Source organism: Saccostrea echinata, unplaced genomic scaffold (assembly GCF_033153115.1).
Source record: "Saccostrea echinata isolate AGI-Se365-2 ecotype Australia unplaced genomic scaffold, CSIRO_AGI_Sech_v1 ptg000054l, whole genome shotgun sequence".
NCBI classification, from domain to species: domain Eukaryota; kingdom Metazoa; phylum Mollusca; class Bivalvia; order Ostreida; family Ostreidae; genus Saccostrea; species Saccostrea echinata.
The window spans coordinates 51,409,409-51,428,345 of record NW_026889803.1 but is presented as its reverse complement, the minus strand read 5'-3'; the positions used below and the strand labels follow the sequence as shown (position 1 = coordinate 51,428,345).

Here is an 18,937-nt window from a genome sequence, read left to right as displayed (position 1 = left end):
CACAGATTTTTTCCATTAAAGCAAATATTTGGATTTCAAAAAAAATGTTTTAATGGACAATAAAACTACAGACAAGGAACTTTTAAAAATTGTTCCTAGAACACCGAAAAGGTCACTTTTTTAAGTTCTGTATCTAACTGTGATTATAATGTTCTAATGCACATGAACACAAAATAACAAATGTATGCATAATACTTTGTTTGAAATATCAAGCCACTCACATTATCTATCAGTATAGCAAGGCTAAAAAAAAAAGAAAGAAAAAATAAAGTCGTATTGAATGCATTGCCAGTATTCTTATAGTCAGTAGCAGAATACAGGAACCTGAGAAAGTATACATCATAGTTATAAATAAGCATCTACTGATACATGTACATGTATTATATTGTTTCAACCAATATGGCACAACAAAATAATCACTGATGATATATGAGTAAATATTATGTACAGCAATTCATCTCTATAGATGTTGATTTTTTTCCCTGAAAACATTGTAAACAGTCTTTCAATTATAAACCTTGTCATGATATGCTATTGATATCTCTGTAACTTGGCCATTTCTTTCATAATATCATAAGCTGCATAAAGTTATCATGCTTGCTAAATATATCCCACAATCCTCATGTTTATTATGATGACTTTGGGGCTCTTTCACTCAAAATTTAAAAATGTGCCAATTAATTGCTTGCAATTTCATTGTGAGGCCATTCCAAGTTTTTTCTCTGTTTAGCGTCCACCCATCTTTCAAAAATCTACCTACCTATTCGCAAAAAACACACAAACCAAAAAAAATAAAACAAGGACTTTAAAGTCGTAAAAATTAAGTCATTCAAAAGATTTGATTTGATAAATCTATTTTCTTCGTTGAAAGATCTATTCTTCAGCAAAATCGAGGTATTTAATGCTTAAAATATTCCTAATATGGCATATTGTAGACAAATATTTATAGAAATTGACAGAATTAAAAGATTTTGACCAGAATAACCGATTTCAGGACTCCTAATGCTGTTTGTTTTTTCTGATATTGGGTGTCAAAAACCAAGGCGCACAGGGACGCTAAACATAGAAAAAACTTGGAATGGCCTGAATTGGTATCTTATGAAGGAGATATAATTTAAAATGTAAGTGATTCTAGTTAAGTTCAGAATTGAGATAAATAAAAGAAAGAATTAAAAAAGATATAATGAAATTTTACCTCAAGAAAATAATGGGTAATTAAACTAAATACATTGCAAAGGTTGTATATCCCAGTTGCATAATAATTCAATTTTTTTAAAAGATCAAATGTATTAATTTAACACAAATGTTTTCCTTTCTCTAATAGCAATATAAAAAGTATGCATTTGATGTGCCCCTACTACATCATCAGCAGCCATGATAAAGTTTACCCCATGTTTCACCAATTTAGTATTGATATAAAATTTAATTTTGTTATCAGCAGTACTTTCATTAGATGCTGCTTTTCTTTATATATGAGGTTTTATATACACCCTTTACCCAAGGCACTCTGTGCTTGAAGTTTGAGCCAGATTGGACCAAGAGAAGAAAAAATATGCTTCAGACAAGGATTTTACATACCGGTAGGCATCTGTTCTGATCTTTACCTAAAAACTTAAAAATTTAAGCCACTTGTCACCCTTCTGCAAAAAGCACTCTGTAAATGAAGTATAAGATAGGAGCAAGGGGAGAGAAAATATACTTCAGATAACTAATATAGGATAGACAGATTGATAGACAGATTAATGGATAGTCACTAAAGGGCACCAATGAGCTTATGGCCATAATATCATAACTTTCATTCTTATCGTTTTTTACATGCTATTATGAAAAAATATTTGAGAATAAATGTCTACCATCTTTGTTACTTAAGTAAACAAATATGAAGAATGACGATTAAAAAAAAAAAGAAGATAGGTTGTGCATATGGCACAACACACTTGGCACAAAAAAATTGTCACAAAACATTACAATAAAATATATACAATAATATTTCAACTACAGACTAAAAAATTAATGTGTACAAAGTACTTGTATGTATAAAAGATAGTGTGTGACTGGTTATAAAAATCTTCATGACAAAATTATTGTATAAAATTCTCAAATATTAAAACTATGAAAAAAAAATTCAAACATAAATGGAGGATCTAATACGCATTGTGAGCTTCATACAGTGTATAATTAAGTATGGCTAACTGTTTCAGGAATCCATCATTTGGCAGGACTTCTCTTTTAGACCGCACAGTTCTAACTGCTGTCATAAAATTCATCCCTCGCTTTATCATTAGAAAGGCCAAGACAATCGAGGCAGACCGACTTATACCTTTATTACAGTGCACAAACACTTTGCCTGCAAAGATATGTATTTTTTCTTAAAACATTATAGTATCAATGAACGTGGATTCTAATTTTTTATACTTGCTACATGTCATTCTTTAACCAGTAGATTTCTTCTTTAAGTAACCTGAGTCATCCAAGTGATCTTAATGCATTTGTTCTCAGATGTCTTCATGTTTGTAAACTTTTGAACATTTTTAATTCCGTGACATGACTAAATAAATAGGTGAAAAAAACAGTCAGTGATCAATCTCAAAAAACCTACAAACGGTACAAATCTGTGAACAGGGCATAAAACACGGACCCCTGGAAATTCCAGAGGTGGAATCAGGTGCCTAGGAGGAGTCAGCCACCCCCTGTCGACCGGTTACACCAGCTGTGAGCCCTGTGTAATGATCAGGTACACGGAATAATCGGTAGTCAAACTTCATATAAAAACAGCTTAGTGCCAAATGAGATGAGTGCTCTGGACTAACATGACACGAGTTTTACAACTTGGTAAGGACTCCTCTGTATTTTCATTCACTCTAGATGCTAATTAGTTATTAGCTGCAATAATGTAGCCCTCTCCAATTTTTTTTAATCTGATATTTTCAGGAGAGGTAGCCCTCTCCCCCCCCCCCCCCCCAAAAAAAAAATCGGAGAGGGCTACATTATTACAGCTAATTAGTTATAAGAAGACTTTACAGACACTGTGTATTTGATCATCTAGGTCCCTCACTGGGTTCTGAGCCCAGAGGATACAATTTGGGAAAGGTCATATACATAAAATAGCAACATGCATTTTGTTTACTAAATATACAAGAATAAATTAGATTTCCAAATAATTTATAATGATTTTCAATATTATAGTCAACTTATCCCTATCCTGGATCCTGAACACAGGGGGCATGAATTTCATAATTTTGGTAAAGGGCTAAGTACACATTAGCATTATGAAAATAGTTTGCCTGTGTGTTTTGAAGATTGCATCGCATGAATATTGATGGTTTTGGTACCACCCCTTTAGCCCCTATAGGGACTGGGACCATGTCAATGCAATTTGAAATTTTTGTCCTGCACTATCCACTGATGCTATATGTCAAAACTGGTTTTAAACCATATTAAACCATTTCTGGAAAAAGCTGATTGTCCAAAAATTATAACAAATGTGACTGAAATGTTGTATCTTCCTCATGTTCTAATGAAAATATTTAAAAATTTTAGTACTGCACATACATAAAATACAATCTTCTTACCTCCTTTGGCTAGTGCCTCATCTATGAAATTAGCAGCTTTCTCAAAATGTTTGGACATATCAAATGTGATAACATCATTAGCCTGTATTCCAAGAAACCGTATGCCAGCATCTTTGAAGTAAGAAGGACTTGTGTCAAACTGGCCATACTTTAAACCTTTGGCACAATTTACGACATGCGTTATTCCAATTCTTTTGAGTTCTTCTTTATTTCTAGCATAGTCTCTAAAAGATCATGGAATTTAATTCAAGTGGTGTAAGAAATCATTTCTTTCTCATAAAAGGTTTATATGTAGAATTATATAAGAACATTATTAACAAATTTTTCAAAAAAAAAAAAAAAAAATTGAGCAAAATTACCAGGTATGCAATATTAATTTTTAAAAATTTGAAAATTAGGATGATCCACTCAGTTTTGTATGCCAGTGTACTGGTTTAAGAATCCCCAATGATGACCTACCCATTGGCTATGATAATTCCAGGGTACACTTCATTGTAGGAATCTTTGGGAGTAATGGGAACAGTGAAGAATCGAGAGTAACCCTCTGGTAAATCATCATTTCTGTCCAATGCTTGAATGTCTGCATTCTTCAAGTAGTGTCTAACTCTGTTTAGAGTATGGTCATTATATTCCATCCTAAAATACACAGCAAGTGATCAATTCACAGTTCAATATATTAAGAGAAAGAATGTCAGAGGAATTTTGAAAACTTACACAGATTGGATCAACAGTGATTTCCCTTTATTTCAAAGTGGAGGGTTATATATCAGTTGTAACAAGCTAGGGGTGAGGTTTATGAAAAAAATCCTTGAAGACATTATAGCAATTATTTTTAAAATGTTTGATTTCTAAGCGGCATTTTAATATCACATGGGCAAAGAGAAAATTTGGAGTTTGCACATTGATACAAATGAATTTTTTCTGCAGTTTATTTTTTCTTTGTAGACTGCATCTTACCACAAACTATGTTCTCACAGTAACAACAAAAATTCAACAATAAACACACCTTGATATAAGGGATGTTGCAGATAAATAGTAGATTGAACGTTCTTTATTAAACAGATCCGGCACAATCTCTTGATTAAGCTATATAGCTTGATTTAGCTATATAGCTTTATTAAGCTATTCAGATTAGCTTGATTTAGCTACTTTATCACACTTTTTTCTCAAATGTTTTATTTTCCAAGTATACACAAAAAGTCGCACCTTGGTGCAGTAATAATATTCAACCTTGAACTCCTATGAAAATAATGCATGTAAAAATCACTCATCAAATTTCGTCTCCTTAAGAGACTTTGTACTCAAAGTTCTAAAAGTTTTGGGGCTATATAAAGCAATTGATACAGTTACTTCTTCAATGAAATTATAAAGGAGGCCAATTATGGTCAACAAGATAATTGATTGGTAATAATTCAGTACAATGAGAAGCAATCATACTTATCCATGCCTCAGCGCACACAAGGTAGTGTACAGTTACCCAAACAATGGAAATTCATCTTTTGCTTAAAAGTATTCAAATGCTGCAATGTTAGAACTATCTTTGATTTGGGTTGTTGATTTGATAACCCATATTACATATATGAATAGTGAAATACTTGCGACTTTTTGCCTATTTGGTACAAATAACATTTTTGTGAAAACCTGCATATAAATAGCTTTATCAAGCTATTTTGAATAGCTTAATTAAGCTATATAGCTATTTCAAGCTATATAGCTTAATCAAGAGATTGTGCTGGACCTGTTAAATTTTGCACTGTGCAAACTTCGTTTTAGTGATGCAAAGTACATATATGACGTCATGTAACGTCAGAGTCTAGACGTACCAATGTCTTGTGCGGTTTGGACAGACGGATTTAAATTAAAAGTGAATAGGTATCTGCACTCGCCCTAATGGTCGCACCACCAACATATTAAATGATGTATGGACTAGGGTGCAACATTAAAACTATCTTCTCATCGGTTCCAACATGGGTCTTGCTTGGAATGAATAAAATATAGGACTATATATATATTGCTCTATATTAAAGTGTGACATTAACCACTGACACCTGAATTTTTACACATGAGTGGTATGATTTTTCAATCTGGGCTTTACTCATTGTTATTTGCAACTCTTATGTCTGTTACTGATAAAAATTCAGGGCCTGTGCATTGTCCACCAAAAACACTTTTGATTGTCACATTCTGTTGTTTAGTTTAAGTTTGTATTCAATGTGTAAAAATACTGTTTACAATACCTTTTCTGGCCATAAAATTTATTTTTAGCAGTTATCAAAACAATCAAGGTAGAAAAAGTGCTTTAAAAAATTGTTGAATAAATAATTTAAGCAAAGATATTTCGTTCTGTTGTATTTTTTAATCATCAAATAATCTTTCATATATTATTATTTACGAATATTGATCTGTGATATTTGATCTGATAATAACTTTTAAAATGATAAAATAAATGATAATAATTGCAGGACCAAGAAATATTCTTTGTATGAGCTACTAAATAAAATGCAAGAATCAAAGTCAGGCATATGTTTGATCATGTGGTTTTAAGTGTTTTGAACTTAAAGTTAAGTATGACATGGAAGGAAAAAAGTTTTATTGAAAACTCATAAAAGCAAACACTGGAACAGGATGGTTCTTCCAACAGTCATTTCTTTTGTTTCTGGGGTGATATTAAGACTAGCATTGTTTAGAACTTCACTACCCGAATGGCTTGCCACGAAAACAGAAGTTGTTACTCCGCTTACATCATGGGGACGTGGTATGTGTTTAATTTCTGTCTTAATCTCAGCGAGATCCGTAGAGACTAAAAATTCTGGTCTGGTATCTCTACGTAGAGATACCAGACCAGAATTTTTAGTCTCTACGATCTCGCTGAGATTATTTCTGTCTCAGCCGCTGAAACTTGTAATAGTCAGATTCACAAAACACATGGTACTCGACCGGCACTTTAACTTAAAAATTGGGGAAGTTTCTAGTATGCCGGTCCCCAGAATCACGCGATTGCGCATGAGCAGTTATTTCCCTTGCCGTTGCTATGCAGAATGTAAACAAACCGCCATTTTCCCCTTGCTTCAACAAAACGCATTCGATCGAGTGATTAGGGTTAGGGTATTTTGTCTTAAGATTGGAACTGTTTTATAAATCCACTCTTAAATCTTCCTGACTCAGGGCTAATTCATGTAATTTTTGCTTACAAAAGGCACTGCCAAGTGCCTTTTGTGACCAAAAACTTGCATGAATCAGCCTTATGTCGAACTGCACTGTGCCGATATACCATCTTATAGGAGTAAAACATGAAACATGCAAAACTTAAACAAACTGTTAATTAAATATGGCATTGTATGCGATCTACAGATTAGGGTTAGAGTATATATAGCTAGGATATTGTAATTGTTTTATATTCACCCATGTTCGCATCTTATATCCGACTTTGGGCTTATTCATGCAATTTTTGCTTACAAAGAACCGAAAGAACAGGAAAGTTTTGCGAAACTTGGATGAATTAGCCTTGGTCTAATGTTGAAACATACGCGATATTGTGCGCTAAGTTTTGGCAAGTAATTGGTAAAAGCGACTTACCGTTTACTTAAGCTCGATATCCTAACCTCCTAATGTCCATATTCAGAATATTTTTTCTTTCAAATCAATGGTGATGCACAATTCAATCAACTAATTACTAGTAATTAGTTATCACTTGTTAAATCCCTGCATTTCTCACAAAAATCTCGCAATTTTAGTAGCATTTCACTTTGAGTCTTCATAAGTCTTCATTACGTCAAAACACAAGTGATGCACGTCATGAATATTTATGAGATTACATCAAAAACTGATCATGTGACTACATTCCTAAACAACGCAAAATGGAGTTTTATCTACTAAACAAGTACGTTATTTTACGAGACCTTTTAATTCTCATTTAAAAAACTGTGTTTAAAAACCAGTTTTTTAAACCATATTTTTCACAAGGAACACGATTTTTGGCTCAATTTTGCGATTTGTGGCCTTTTTTATCGATTTTGTCGATCGCTCACGCGATCGTATTATATTGTACACCGCCTTCGGCGGCACCTATTTTAGCGCCATATTTATAGGGACCGGTATACTAGAAGTGTTCCAAAAATTGTATATCTGCATAAATATACGTCGACCATGTACATTGTATTCAATAACTTTTAGCAAGCAAGGTTTTTCTATAACCCTACAGTTCAGGTCTGGTACAATCACTAGGTTTAGCTACGTAGGTAGAATTACCTACCGTAGCTTTATTTACCTACCACAGTTAGCTTTATTTAGCTATTTCAATCCAATTTTTCACAGTTTTGCTTTTTATTTAATAAAGACAAAAAGTTGCAAGCATATGACTATTAATATTTATACTAGGGATGTTTAAAAAGCAATCTAAAGCAGAGATAGTTTATACATTACTGCGTTTGAACACTTTTAAGCAAAATATGTATTTCTTTTGTTTGAGTAACTGTCTACCACCTTGTGTGTGGTGAGGCGTGGATAAGTATGATTACTTCACATTGTGTTGAATAATTACCAATCCATAATCATGTTAACCAGAACTGGTCTTCTTTGTTATATCATTCAAGAAGTAACTGTCAGGTCACAAATTAACTGTTGTATATAGCCCTAAAGCTTTCAGAACTTTGATTGCAATTGCACAGAAAAAGACACATTTTCAAGAGTGTTTTTTTCATGAATTGTTTTCAGATGAGTTTAAAGTTGAAAATTATCACTGCATCAAATTGTGATTTTCTGTACATCCTGAGAAAAATGATAATTCAAGAAAAAAGTTTGAATTGGTAGTTAAATAAAGCTACTTCAGGTAGGTAAATAAAGCTATGTAGGTAATTTAAGCTACGTAGCTAAACCTAGTGATTGTACCAGACCTGCAGTTGGTGAGATTGATCCCCAAGAAGCTTAAGATCAGTAAGTTAAGTATCGAGAGATCAATCTCCTAAATGGTAGGGATACAGAAAAAAGTTAACCTTTTCAGAGATATTGCAAACAAGGTCATGTCTACAAGACTGACTTAAAATGCTTTACACTTTTGTCTAAGCTGTCAGGGGAATAGTTAGAATAATCTTAACTGTGTCTCGGGACAAGTCCTCAATACACTTAGAATATGTCCCATACAGTTGCAATGTAGAAAATTGGAGCGGATCCATTCCAAAATGATTTTGAAGAATACAAAAGAAGTTGTACTGAAAATAACTACCAATTAAAACCTTTTTGAGCTTGTATATATGCTTTTTTACCCTAAAAAATAATCCATATAAAGATGAAAATTTAGCTTATTTTCTCAACATTTTTTTCTCGCTTCAAATTTACACGCCATGTTGACATTTCAATCTCTGGATTATTTGTAGAAAATGTGTAGATAAGAGTTGTCTGCCCCTGTTTATTTTGCTACATTGTCAACACTTGGAAAATTCTATCATTAAAATGGGTACGTAGGACAAGATCATTTTAACAATAGAATGTTCTAAGGAATAGAGATGCTCCAACCCATAAAAACGCCTAATCTGAATGTCTGAAAAACAGTGTTATTAAACCCTAAATTAAAGAGATTTTATTTAATATTTAAGATGCATCTTAAAGTACAGTTATTTTAAACCATTCTTTTGTCAATTGTGAGGCATTTGTGAATTTCTCATAGGAGAAATATGTTTTTGATATGAATCAATATTATTTTATAAAAAAAAAACTACAGGGATGAAAAGTCCCTTCAAAGCTGGGCCATGGGCATATTAGGTTAACAAAGGGCTTATCTCAGAGAAAATTGATATTGAAGGATTTCATTTTATTTAAATGATTCTCTAGCTGCAGAACTGTAGCGTTATGTTTGCAAAAACAGAAAATGGTTATCTTTCATTATTGTGACCAATAAAAATGTAAAATGATTGGCAATTTATATAAAATAAAATAAAAATGTGATTACATAGCACATATATACCAGATTGAAGCTCAGTGAAAACTACCATGGCTGACAAGTGACCTGTCAAATTTATATAAACAGCAGGTACCTAATTAGGTAATACATGGTATTTCTCCCACATATGTCAAAATCATTGATCTGCTGAGCAGCTCCTTTGAAAAGAAAAATTAATCAAAAAATTCAGAGAAATGTAAGGTATTTGATTTGGTATTGTTTAATTTTTTAGATATGTTACTTTAAGCATGTCACTTGTGGATTCTATATCCCAAAGGATTCTTAGGCACATTAAACAATATTTGGGAATAAAAAGAACACAAATGCAGTTCTTCAATAATATTCATGTACACATTTACATTACAGAGATTTTAAGTGTTTGATTTGCCTGTTGCTTCATTTAAATTAAGTCAGTCAAAAATGCATTATGCTGTAATGTTACAATACAGTTAATTTTTTTTTTAAGATTATTCATCATGTTGCTTTGCTTTCACAAAGGGATGCAAGTTTTGGTACTATTGCATATGGACTCAAAATAAAAACTTGCTGCATTACAGACTCAATGATTTCTATTTCATTAATGCTAGACAAAGACTTACTAGTATCTCACTTCTCCATTACAAGTCAGACTAATTATTTTTTGTTTTTCTTAACTTCAGCAATGGAAGGACTAGCACTTCACAAAGAGGGTATTTCCCCATACTCTGGTGATGTTTTTCATGAGGTAATTGCCTGGTATCACCAATAAATCTGATCATTATTCACTTTGTAATAAATTAATTTTTGTTTAGCATCATATATGTACATGCATGAACTGGTTTTTAAAAAATATGTGTCCACTGAGCTGAATCTTTCCTATTAAAATCATTTTTGGATTTTTTAATATTGTTTAATGAAATTGTATCTTTAGTGACATAGGGTAAAGAATATGCCAAAAGAAATTTTCTGAGTGTAGGTAAATTATTAGTCCATTCTTTAATTTCTCTATTCTTTGCCAAGTCTAACTTAGATTTAACTCATTCATGTCCTTAACTCATCAGAGTGACCATCTTATATGGTCAATAATATACAATCATGACATGTTGTGTTTCTTTGACACGACACAATCTAGGCTTCTCAATAGTAGACCTATAACTTAAACACTCTGACAACAATTATTAGTGATACTGAAACTCTGTCTCTCATAGATTCTATTACAATTTCTTAAGGTTATGATAATGTAGAATCTACAATTTTGACTTTTTGAACACATATATTTTTGAAAAGTTCAAGACAATAATTGGTGGGACACACACTTGTTAGCTCACCTGAGCTGAAAGCTCAAGTGAGCCTTTGTCCATCTATCTATCTGTCTAGCTGTCCACCCTTCTGTAAATTTTCACATTTTCAACTTCTTCTCAAGAAACATTGGGCCAATTTTAAGTAAGGTTAATACAATGTACAAAGCATTCCTGGGTGAAGGGGATTCTAAATTCTTAAAAAGGATGTTGAAGGGCCAGGCCCCCTTCCAAGAGGAGATAATCAAGAAAAGGTAAAAATAGGGTGGGGTCATTAAAAATTCCTCTCCTCAAGAACCGCTGGACCAGAAAAGCTGAAACTTATTTGGAAGCTTCCTTAGGTAGCGTAAATTCTAAATTGTGCAAATCATGGCCCCTGGAGGTAGGGTGGAGCCATAATAGGGAATCAAAATTTACATGGAAGTATATAGGAAAAACTTTTAAAAATTTTCTTCTCAAGAACCACTGGGCCAGAAAAGCTGAAATTTATGTGTAAGCTTCCTGAGGTAGTGTAGATTCTAAATTGTTCAAATCATGGGGTAGGGTTGGTCCACAATAGGGATTCTATAGGGAAAATCTTTTAAATCTCAAGAGCAAATCCATGATGAATCATATTAATGTGGAAGCATCCTTTGGTAGTGTAGATCCATTTATTCACAGCCCCTGCATAAAGGGTGAGACCACAGAAGGCAATCAAGAACACAGAGGAATACATGTATTTTTGGGGGGAAATCTGATGAAGAACAGCAGGGCCAAATTGAGCATTTTGGTCCATGGGCCTCTTGTCTCAATTTTTATTTGATATAGCTTGGATGTAATTTGTTATTTTCAGAGTCCTTTGATGTTGAAAGTTCTTGGATTCATTAGCAGATTTTCACCAAATACCATCAATCTTATATTTGTGGTAAGGTCCTATAAATGATGCTTATGTCTTTAAAATGCGCTCTCAAATAATACATTCTCTTAAAAAATGACTACTAATACTGTACTAAATATATGCGAGGAATTAATTATTGCGTAATTACGCGAGAAGCACTACTTGCAAAATAAAATTACTCACTTTTATTTTTTTGGTGCTTTAATGTATGTAAAACCTGTAGATAAATCACCCATTCACGAATTATTGTTCTCGCAATTTGACGCCCTTGGGCCATTTCGCAATATTAAGTACTCGCGTAAAATAAGGAATCTACAGTATTCTCTGTGGGGATAAATTGTTGACAAACTGTTTTGTTCTTTTTAGCTACTGGATATTATCCAAGGAATGATTCTGCTCCGGATATCTAATCAGTTTGGAAGATACGTGGTAAATACATGTAATGTACTATATATGTGTAGAATTTCCTGCTTCCTTTTCTGAACATCATTGTTGGACTTAGAATATGAATGAAACAGTCAGTGAAAGTTTTGTAATAGAATACTTATAGCTGGTAATGCAGGAACAATTCTTTTGAATGAATTTGTCATGGTAACACTAGGAGTATATCACTCATATAAATCTTAAAGCAAGATCATAGAAATTATATAAAATATAAGGGAGTTAAGTTTATAAACAGACACCACAAAACAGTATCTATGTTTTTATTTTGTTTGATGATAGTCCAAAATAAGATATACACATAAATATTAAGTAAATATTTTCTGGTTTTGAACATTTTAAGCTCCAGAGACAGGCATCAAGAGTTAAAGATTTCCACCCAGATGCTAAGAAGTTTTTACTCCGAAGGGAAGATGTGTGGGATCTTCAGTTTTACGTAACAGTGGCGTATGTTTTTAAAATCTGATTTTTTTGGAGCATGGTTAGAAAGCCATGAATGACATTAATATTAATCAAAGGGAGGCAATTCCATCTGTTTCCTGGAAGTAATATATTTGTATATATATAATAATTATGTATTACCATTGCATAATGATAAGTGAATCTAAATGATATGACAAGGTCATATGTTATACACCATATTTAGTAAAAACACAAAACAACAAAATATATGTTAGCCACTCATCTACCAAAACAACAATATGAATGAAAGCATAATGACTAATAGCCATCCTAACATTATAACAGTACATGTATCTGCAACATATAACAAAGGTAGAATGACAATATGTAATAACAGTTTATATATACAAGCTTATGTGTCACTGTTGTTGATGTTACTTACGTTTACAAACAAGAAGACATTTCAGTTTTGTCCTGTATACATTGAATGAATATCATTGCTGCAGACTATTGAAAATTGATGTGTATAAAGATGTGATTTCTCTTGGTATAACTTGCTGTAGTTATATTGCAGATTTTCCTTCAATCCGTACAGTGTAGCTACATGCCTGGCAAAGTCCACAGCTGTGTTCAACAACATTGTTATCCTTCTTGCTCTGTATTATATGTTAAAAGGTCAGTTACAGGTATTAATTAATATTCAGGCCCCATTTGCAGTCAAATGTATAGATAAGATCATCCAGTAGTAGTGTATTTTTGCTTTATTCAAAATGAATTTGACAATTGTCATTGGTAAATTTATGTCAGTAATCTTCAAACACATGTACATGTATTTGTTGCAGGTAATCCAATAATATCTGCAGTTTTTGTAGCCTTGGCTGCATACATCTCCATGTATCCCATTATTCTTTGTGTGCCTGTTGCAGTATATTCAATATTGGTTGGTACTTAAACTGTTCACTATATATGCTCAAAGTTTGTTAGGCCATCATTAAAAATATCTTTGTTTCCCCTAACCCGACCCCAAAATCTCAAGTTGGGTCGGTAGGTAGGTAAATTATTTTTTTTCTGACAGCAGTTTTGGAAATACATTCTGAAAAATTGAATAATATCTTTATAAATAAGAAAGAACAAAGGAAACCGATTTTTAAACCGAATATCATACAAATGAAGCAACATGTATGGTAAATTAATTCACAAATATTATTCATTTGAACTTGTGAAATATCTCAGATCAGCATAAATTTATTGAAATCGAATATTTACAAAAACACAAGATTCACAAATACAGAACCATCGGACATTCGAGTACATTTTTCAAACCTACTATGATTTTCGAGTACTGACACAGACAAAATGTCAAGGGCCTTGCGTGGCGCAGTAATTCTAGTGTTTCGTTTTGGAGTCACGATGTAATTCAGGAGCTTATTCTAAGTCACAGGTCCCGACTGGGACGTGGGGACCGGTCAGTTGAATAAGACCGTAAAAAATGTAGGTCCAGTGTCGGAGTATACATGTAGATGGCACGTAAAAGATCCCTTACTGATGCTTAATGATCAATGGCCATAAGTGCCGAGTAAAAGTCTAAATTAGGAGCCATCCACCGGCTCAACAATTTCTAAAAGTATTTTAAAGCAAAGAAACAACCTGTTTTCAAGGGCCTAACTAAAGAAAAATAAACTGGACGACTCAGGAAGCCGTACCATAAGCAAATTTTAAAGATTTCAACACTATTTAGAAATAGTGTACATGTATAAACAATGTATAATTCAACCAAACCATATCTAAAATGATTAAAGTTTCATATATCTAATTTTATAGTCACGGAGTTAATACCCCATAGATGAAAGGAATAAAGAAACAACATCTGAATTTTATTTATCAAGATGAAATAATCATACAAAGACATATTTACAACTCCTATGGTCCTATATAGTAAAAATGGGATCATACATGAACTGTTTATTAGATCGAAACGAATCAAATGCAGTGAAATTTTTTATATGTATTCACAAGGAGCGCCCCTCAACTGCTCATGAGGCATGCTTTGCTATGCATACTACGTACGTTAATTTTAGAAGACACATTTGTAAATACCATCTTAACACTCCTTAGTCATGGTACTTTTAATTCACGAGATGTCTCAAGAGGGTAGGATTCTAATAAGTTAAAGATGTATAATAAGATTAATACGTCACCATTGTTTTATAACACGAACTAACCCTCTGTGGCCACATGTTGTGGGCACCAAACAAAAGCCGCCGTTCTGATAAAAAATGGATTTTGATGAAATTGTATTTTATAAAGTTGATTAACAATAAAAAAGAATATATTAATAATCTGATTTAAAAAAAACTGTTCAGTCGGCACGATTTAAGTTGGTCGGTCGTGTTGGGGAAACAAAGGTAATTTTGGCCTCACAAGCTAACAGTTTTAATCCACCCCAAATCCAGTTTTTAGGATTTGGTGTGGATTAAAACTCAGGGCATGCAACAATGTATCCATAAAAGCAAGAAAAAAAATTGGCATAGAAATATTTCAGTAAACTTAGGTTTCAGCTTATTATATACAGTGTGTTATAACATTGTAGATCAATTTTGTTCCTAGAAAAAGGTATTTAAAATGTATCAAGCATCTTTAATGGTCATATGGGTTAGCTTTAAGTGTCTTTTTTTTCAGATGTCAAGAAAGGGGAAGGTGAGCTTCACAGACTCGGCAGCTTCTATGGGATATCTCCAGATAGTGTGTATCACATTTATAGCATTGGCTGTAATGTTACTCTTCTCCATGTTGTTTGTGGGATCATGGGAATTTATACCATCCACTTACGGTTTCATGTAAGCAGCATTCACAGAATAAAACATAATATACAAGAAATTTATTTTTATAATCAATGGAACTTAGCAGCAACTTATAGATAATAGAGCAATGGACGAATTCAAACATCAATAAAATTAACATTTTTGATAAATGTTTATATTTTGACATACATGTACACCCTTTTAGAACAAATATACATGTACATACAGTAAAAGTGGTTATTTTCTTGTGAGGGAAATTAACACTAGTTATATGGTAAGCTTAAAGCCTTTTAAAATTCCCCATAAGTGGTTGAAAAATATGAAAGCTTCAGAGACGTCATTAGCATAAAATTCATGAGCATTTATTTTACATCGTTGCTTAATGTTTGAATATTCAAAATGCTTAAGAAAAACACACACTCACCCATAAATAATACTTTTACTTGGTACATTAAATGAGATGAAAATAAAACACTTCAATTTCTGACCAGCCATTGTTTACAATTACATGTATATGAAGTGATTGTTCAAACATGACTTTCAGACTAAGCGTTCCTGATCTGACCCCAAACCTGGGACTTTTCTGGTACTTCTTCACCGAGATGTTTGAGCATTTTAGAACATTCTTCATCTGCGTTTTTCAAATAAATGCTGTGATATACACCATTCCACTTGCAATAAGACTAAGGTAAAAAGGATAAGGGTAAACAAGATTTTTTAACAATGTATCATTTTGTTCAATCATTTAAAAAGGATGTGAAGTTGATATATATGCATACCCTGTTCATAGAGGTATACAGCAATTTGAGAACAAAAGTCAAAGAATAGAAGAGAAAACAATAATGAGATGCTCTTTATCCTTAAAACACCTGAGCATTATAGTTCTTGTATTGCTCTTTATCCTTAAAACACCTGAGCATTATAGTTCTTGTATTGCTCTTTATCCTTAAAACACCTGAGCATTATAGTTCTTGTATTGCTCTTTATCCTTAAAACACCTGAGCATTATAGTTCTTGTATTGCTCTTTATCCTTAAAACACCTGAGCATTATAGTTCTTGTATGCATATAGAATAATCACAATAAATTCATTAAGAAATTCATTTTCCATTATGTACTTCAGTCAAGACTTTGCAGTGTAATTATTTTAGAGAACACCCCACCTTTCTGTTCTACATGCTGCTGTACACTATCGGAATCTTTAAGTCCTACCCAGGCTATGGAGATGTGGGTCTTGTACTTGCCTTACTGCCTTTATGGAAGCATGTTTTCAAATGTATGTCACCTTTTAAGTTACATGTATTTATATTTTGCTCAGATAAAAATTTTATAAATGAAATTTGCAAAATTATTAAAATTGCAACATTCTTTTTGAAGTGAAACACAGAAAGTTTGTATCTACTCAGCATATCCTGGTGTTCATTGTTTTTACAGATATGAGGAATACTTTTGTGACCGTCTGTATGTTCCTAGTCACCACTGTGTTTGCACCTATACAGTATTACCTTTGGATCTATGCTGGAAGTGCTAATGCAAACTTTTACTTTGCCATATCCCTTGCATTTTCTACAGCACAGGTAAAATGGTTGCTTCACAAAAGCTTTGCAGGCATCATTTTTCATATGTCCATTCCTTTGGCAAACAATATTCATTGAAACATGCATATTTGATTATTTTGATTTTCTAATCATCCCATATAAAGATGGAGGTATTTTCAGCGAGTTCACAAAATAATGCTCTTGCTGCAATCTTGTTCAGGCCATAAAAAAATTAATTAATAGTTTCTCAGGCCAAAAAATTCAAAATTTAATGTGACAGGCATTTTTTTTTTCTTTTTTTTAGCAGGTGTTATACCTTTTTTTTCATATCAGTCCTTCAACAAAATTATGATTTCAACTGATTCTTACTTTTTTGTTCTCTCATTTATTATAATATGCATTCAACTTTAAATAATGTTATGCCAACAAAGTAAATTAATAAAATACAGAATTAACAAGAAATGTATTGTTTATCTAATAAAAACGTCTATCTATTAGCATTCATGAAAAGGGGAATAACTCAATTTTCTTTTTCAACTTGGAAAAATAGAAAATTGAGTTGTTTCCCTTTTCAATATGTCAAAAAAATTGATCAATGCGGCAGTGTTTGACGTGATGCGGCGATGCCTGAGAAATTTTTTTTGGCCTTAAATGCACCATTTTTAGCTCAATTGGAGTAGTCAAAGATCAGAAAAATTTGTGCATTAGTAAGGTGTCCGTCATCCGTCCATCTGTCTGTTTCTCTGTAACAATTTTTCAAAATGCTTCTCTTCCTATAGTTTGGTCCAGTTTCACATAACTTGGTAATAAGCAGAATACACTAAGATTTAAAATTCTTTATATCAGTTTTTGATTTCGATGAACAATGTTGCCATGGTAACTAAAAATAGAAAGATATATCGCACACTTAGTATACCAAATGGCCTACAATATACAGTGTAGTGCATTTACAAACATCCAAAATATTCCATTATTGATATTAAGTAAATCTAGCTATAAACAAATACAAATTATACCAGTACCTGGCAAAAATAGTCATTATTATCTTGAACAAAATCAATGACATTTACAGAATTGCATGGGATATATGGAGAACTATTGAGTGAGCGTCAAAAACTTAAGATTTGTGGATTTGAACCAACTTAAACCAGAGACATCTTGAAGGGGTTGTGTTATTTTTGATATCGTAGCATTCCGTTATATTAAAATCTTTTTTGGTTTAACTTGGTCTTCATATTAAAAATTGATTATATACCTCCTATTTTCCTAAAGACTCTTGGGACAAGGTCATGGCAAATCCTCATTTCATTAATATATGTAATCTTTGTGTGAAGTATGAAATGTTAATGTCTCTTCATTACCAAGTTATGGAACAATAACACTTGCACAGACAGACCAACAGACAAAAAAGATGACTCATATGTCCTGAAACTTAGTTTACATGAGGTATAATGATCAAGAATGGGTTTTAATCAAATTCAATAATACATGTTGTATGCCTCTGCCAAGTATGAAATGCAAGACCTTTGTCACAATGATCTACTGCACAATTGAATGTGTAAAGGATCAACCCAATGACCAGAGGTGAATATGCCATATATCCATCACATCACATCTACAATGTATATGTCCTCCTCAGAAAGAGAGACAGAGAGAGCTTGGGGATGGGGAGGGAGCATTACTAAACCTGGAGTCTTGTGAAAATAAGAATCTCTAACGTTCATGTATGTACATGTACTGTACATCATAGCTCTACCTGTCAGGATAAAATATTACTCCACTAAAGATAATAGGAATGGCATACCCTCATAACTCAATGACAGTGTTACTATGTACACATACATGTACACAAACATGCACATTTATCCCTTCAGAGGTGAAGGAAAATGAAATTATTGTAGTTTGGATAATTTTAACACTGAATAATGAATATCAAATTTTTGCTGTGTTCTTTTGACAGATTCTGATGGCTACTGATCTGCTGTTTGCATATCTGAAGAGGGAATTTTACCTCCTCAATGGAGACAAGCACAAGCTTCCTGATGGAACAGATGCTCAGATCATCTTAGACTCATGAACAATGGACTCAAATAAT

General features: G+C 32.7%; 2 protein-coding genes across 2 annotated transcripts; one reads left to right on the top strand and one right to left on the bottom strand.

Annotated features, from left to right (window-relative positions):
- Window positions 1–1,942: 1,942 nt before the first annotated feature.
- On the bottom strand, window positions 1,943–5,841 carry LOC133205515 (dual specificity protein phosphatase 3-like). Its single transcript, XM_061341343.1, has 4 exons — window positions 5,810–5,841; window positions 4,032–4,208; window positions 3,573–3,796; window positions 1,943–2,347 (listed from the first exon to the last, which is right to left on the bottom strand). The coding sequence occupies exons 2-4, from the start codon at window positions 4,205–4,207 to the stop codon at window positions 2,145–2,147; spliced, it is 603 nt and encodes a 200-aa protein (XP_061197327.1). The 5' UTR covers window position 4,208; window positions 5,810–5,841; the 3' UTR covers window positions 1,943–2,144.
- A 303-nt stretch (window positions 5,842–6,144) lies between these two features.
- On the top strand, window positions 6,145–18,936 carry LOC133206242 (phosphatidylinositol glycan anchor biosynthesis class U protein-like). Its single transcript, XM_061342192.1, has 12 exons — window positions 6,145–6,327; window positions 10,167–10,231; window positions 11,617–11,688; window positions 12,028–12,090; window positions 12,446–12,549; window positions 13,079–13,179; window positions 13,347–13,444; window positions 15,184–15,341; window positions 15,850–15,993; window positions 16,456–16,580; window positions 16,739–16,881; window positions 18,803–18,936. Exons 1-12 carry the CDS (start codon window positions 6,198–6,200, stop codon window positions 18,917–18,919), a joined length of 1,320 nt encoding a protein of 439 aa, XP_061198176.1. The 5' UTR covers window positions 6,145–6,197; the 3' UTR covers window positions 18,920–18,936.
- Window position 18,937: the final 1 nt, after the last annotated feature.

Excerpts from the sequence above, each read along its gene's own strand:
- LOC133205515 (XM_061341343.1), bottom strand. The coding sequence starts at position 4,207 with ATGGAATATAATGACCATACTCTAAACAGAGTTAGACACTACTTGAAG. Across the intron at positions 3,797-4,031 it reads GGAATTATCATAGCCAATGG|AGACTATGCTAGAAATAAAG; the intron begins GTAGGTCATCAT and ends ATGATCTTTTAG. Across the intron at positions 2,348-3,572 it reads TGAGGCACTAGCCAAAGGAG|GCAAAGTGTTTGTGCACTGT; the intron begins GTAAGAAGATTG and ends ATATCTTTGCAG.
- LOC133206242 (XM_061342192.1), top strand. The coding sequence starts at position 6,198 with ATGGTTCTTCCAACAGTCATTTCTTTTGTTTCTGGGGTGATATTAAGA. Across the intron at positions 10,232-11,616 it reads CTGGTGATGTTTTTCATGAG|AGTCCTTTGATGTTGAAAGT; the intron begins GTAATTGCCTGG and ends TGTTATTTTCAG. Across the intron at positions 16,882-18,802 it reads TTGCATTTTCTACAGCACAG|ATTCTGATGGCTACTGATCT; the intron begins GTAAAATGGTTG and ends TTCTTTTGACAG.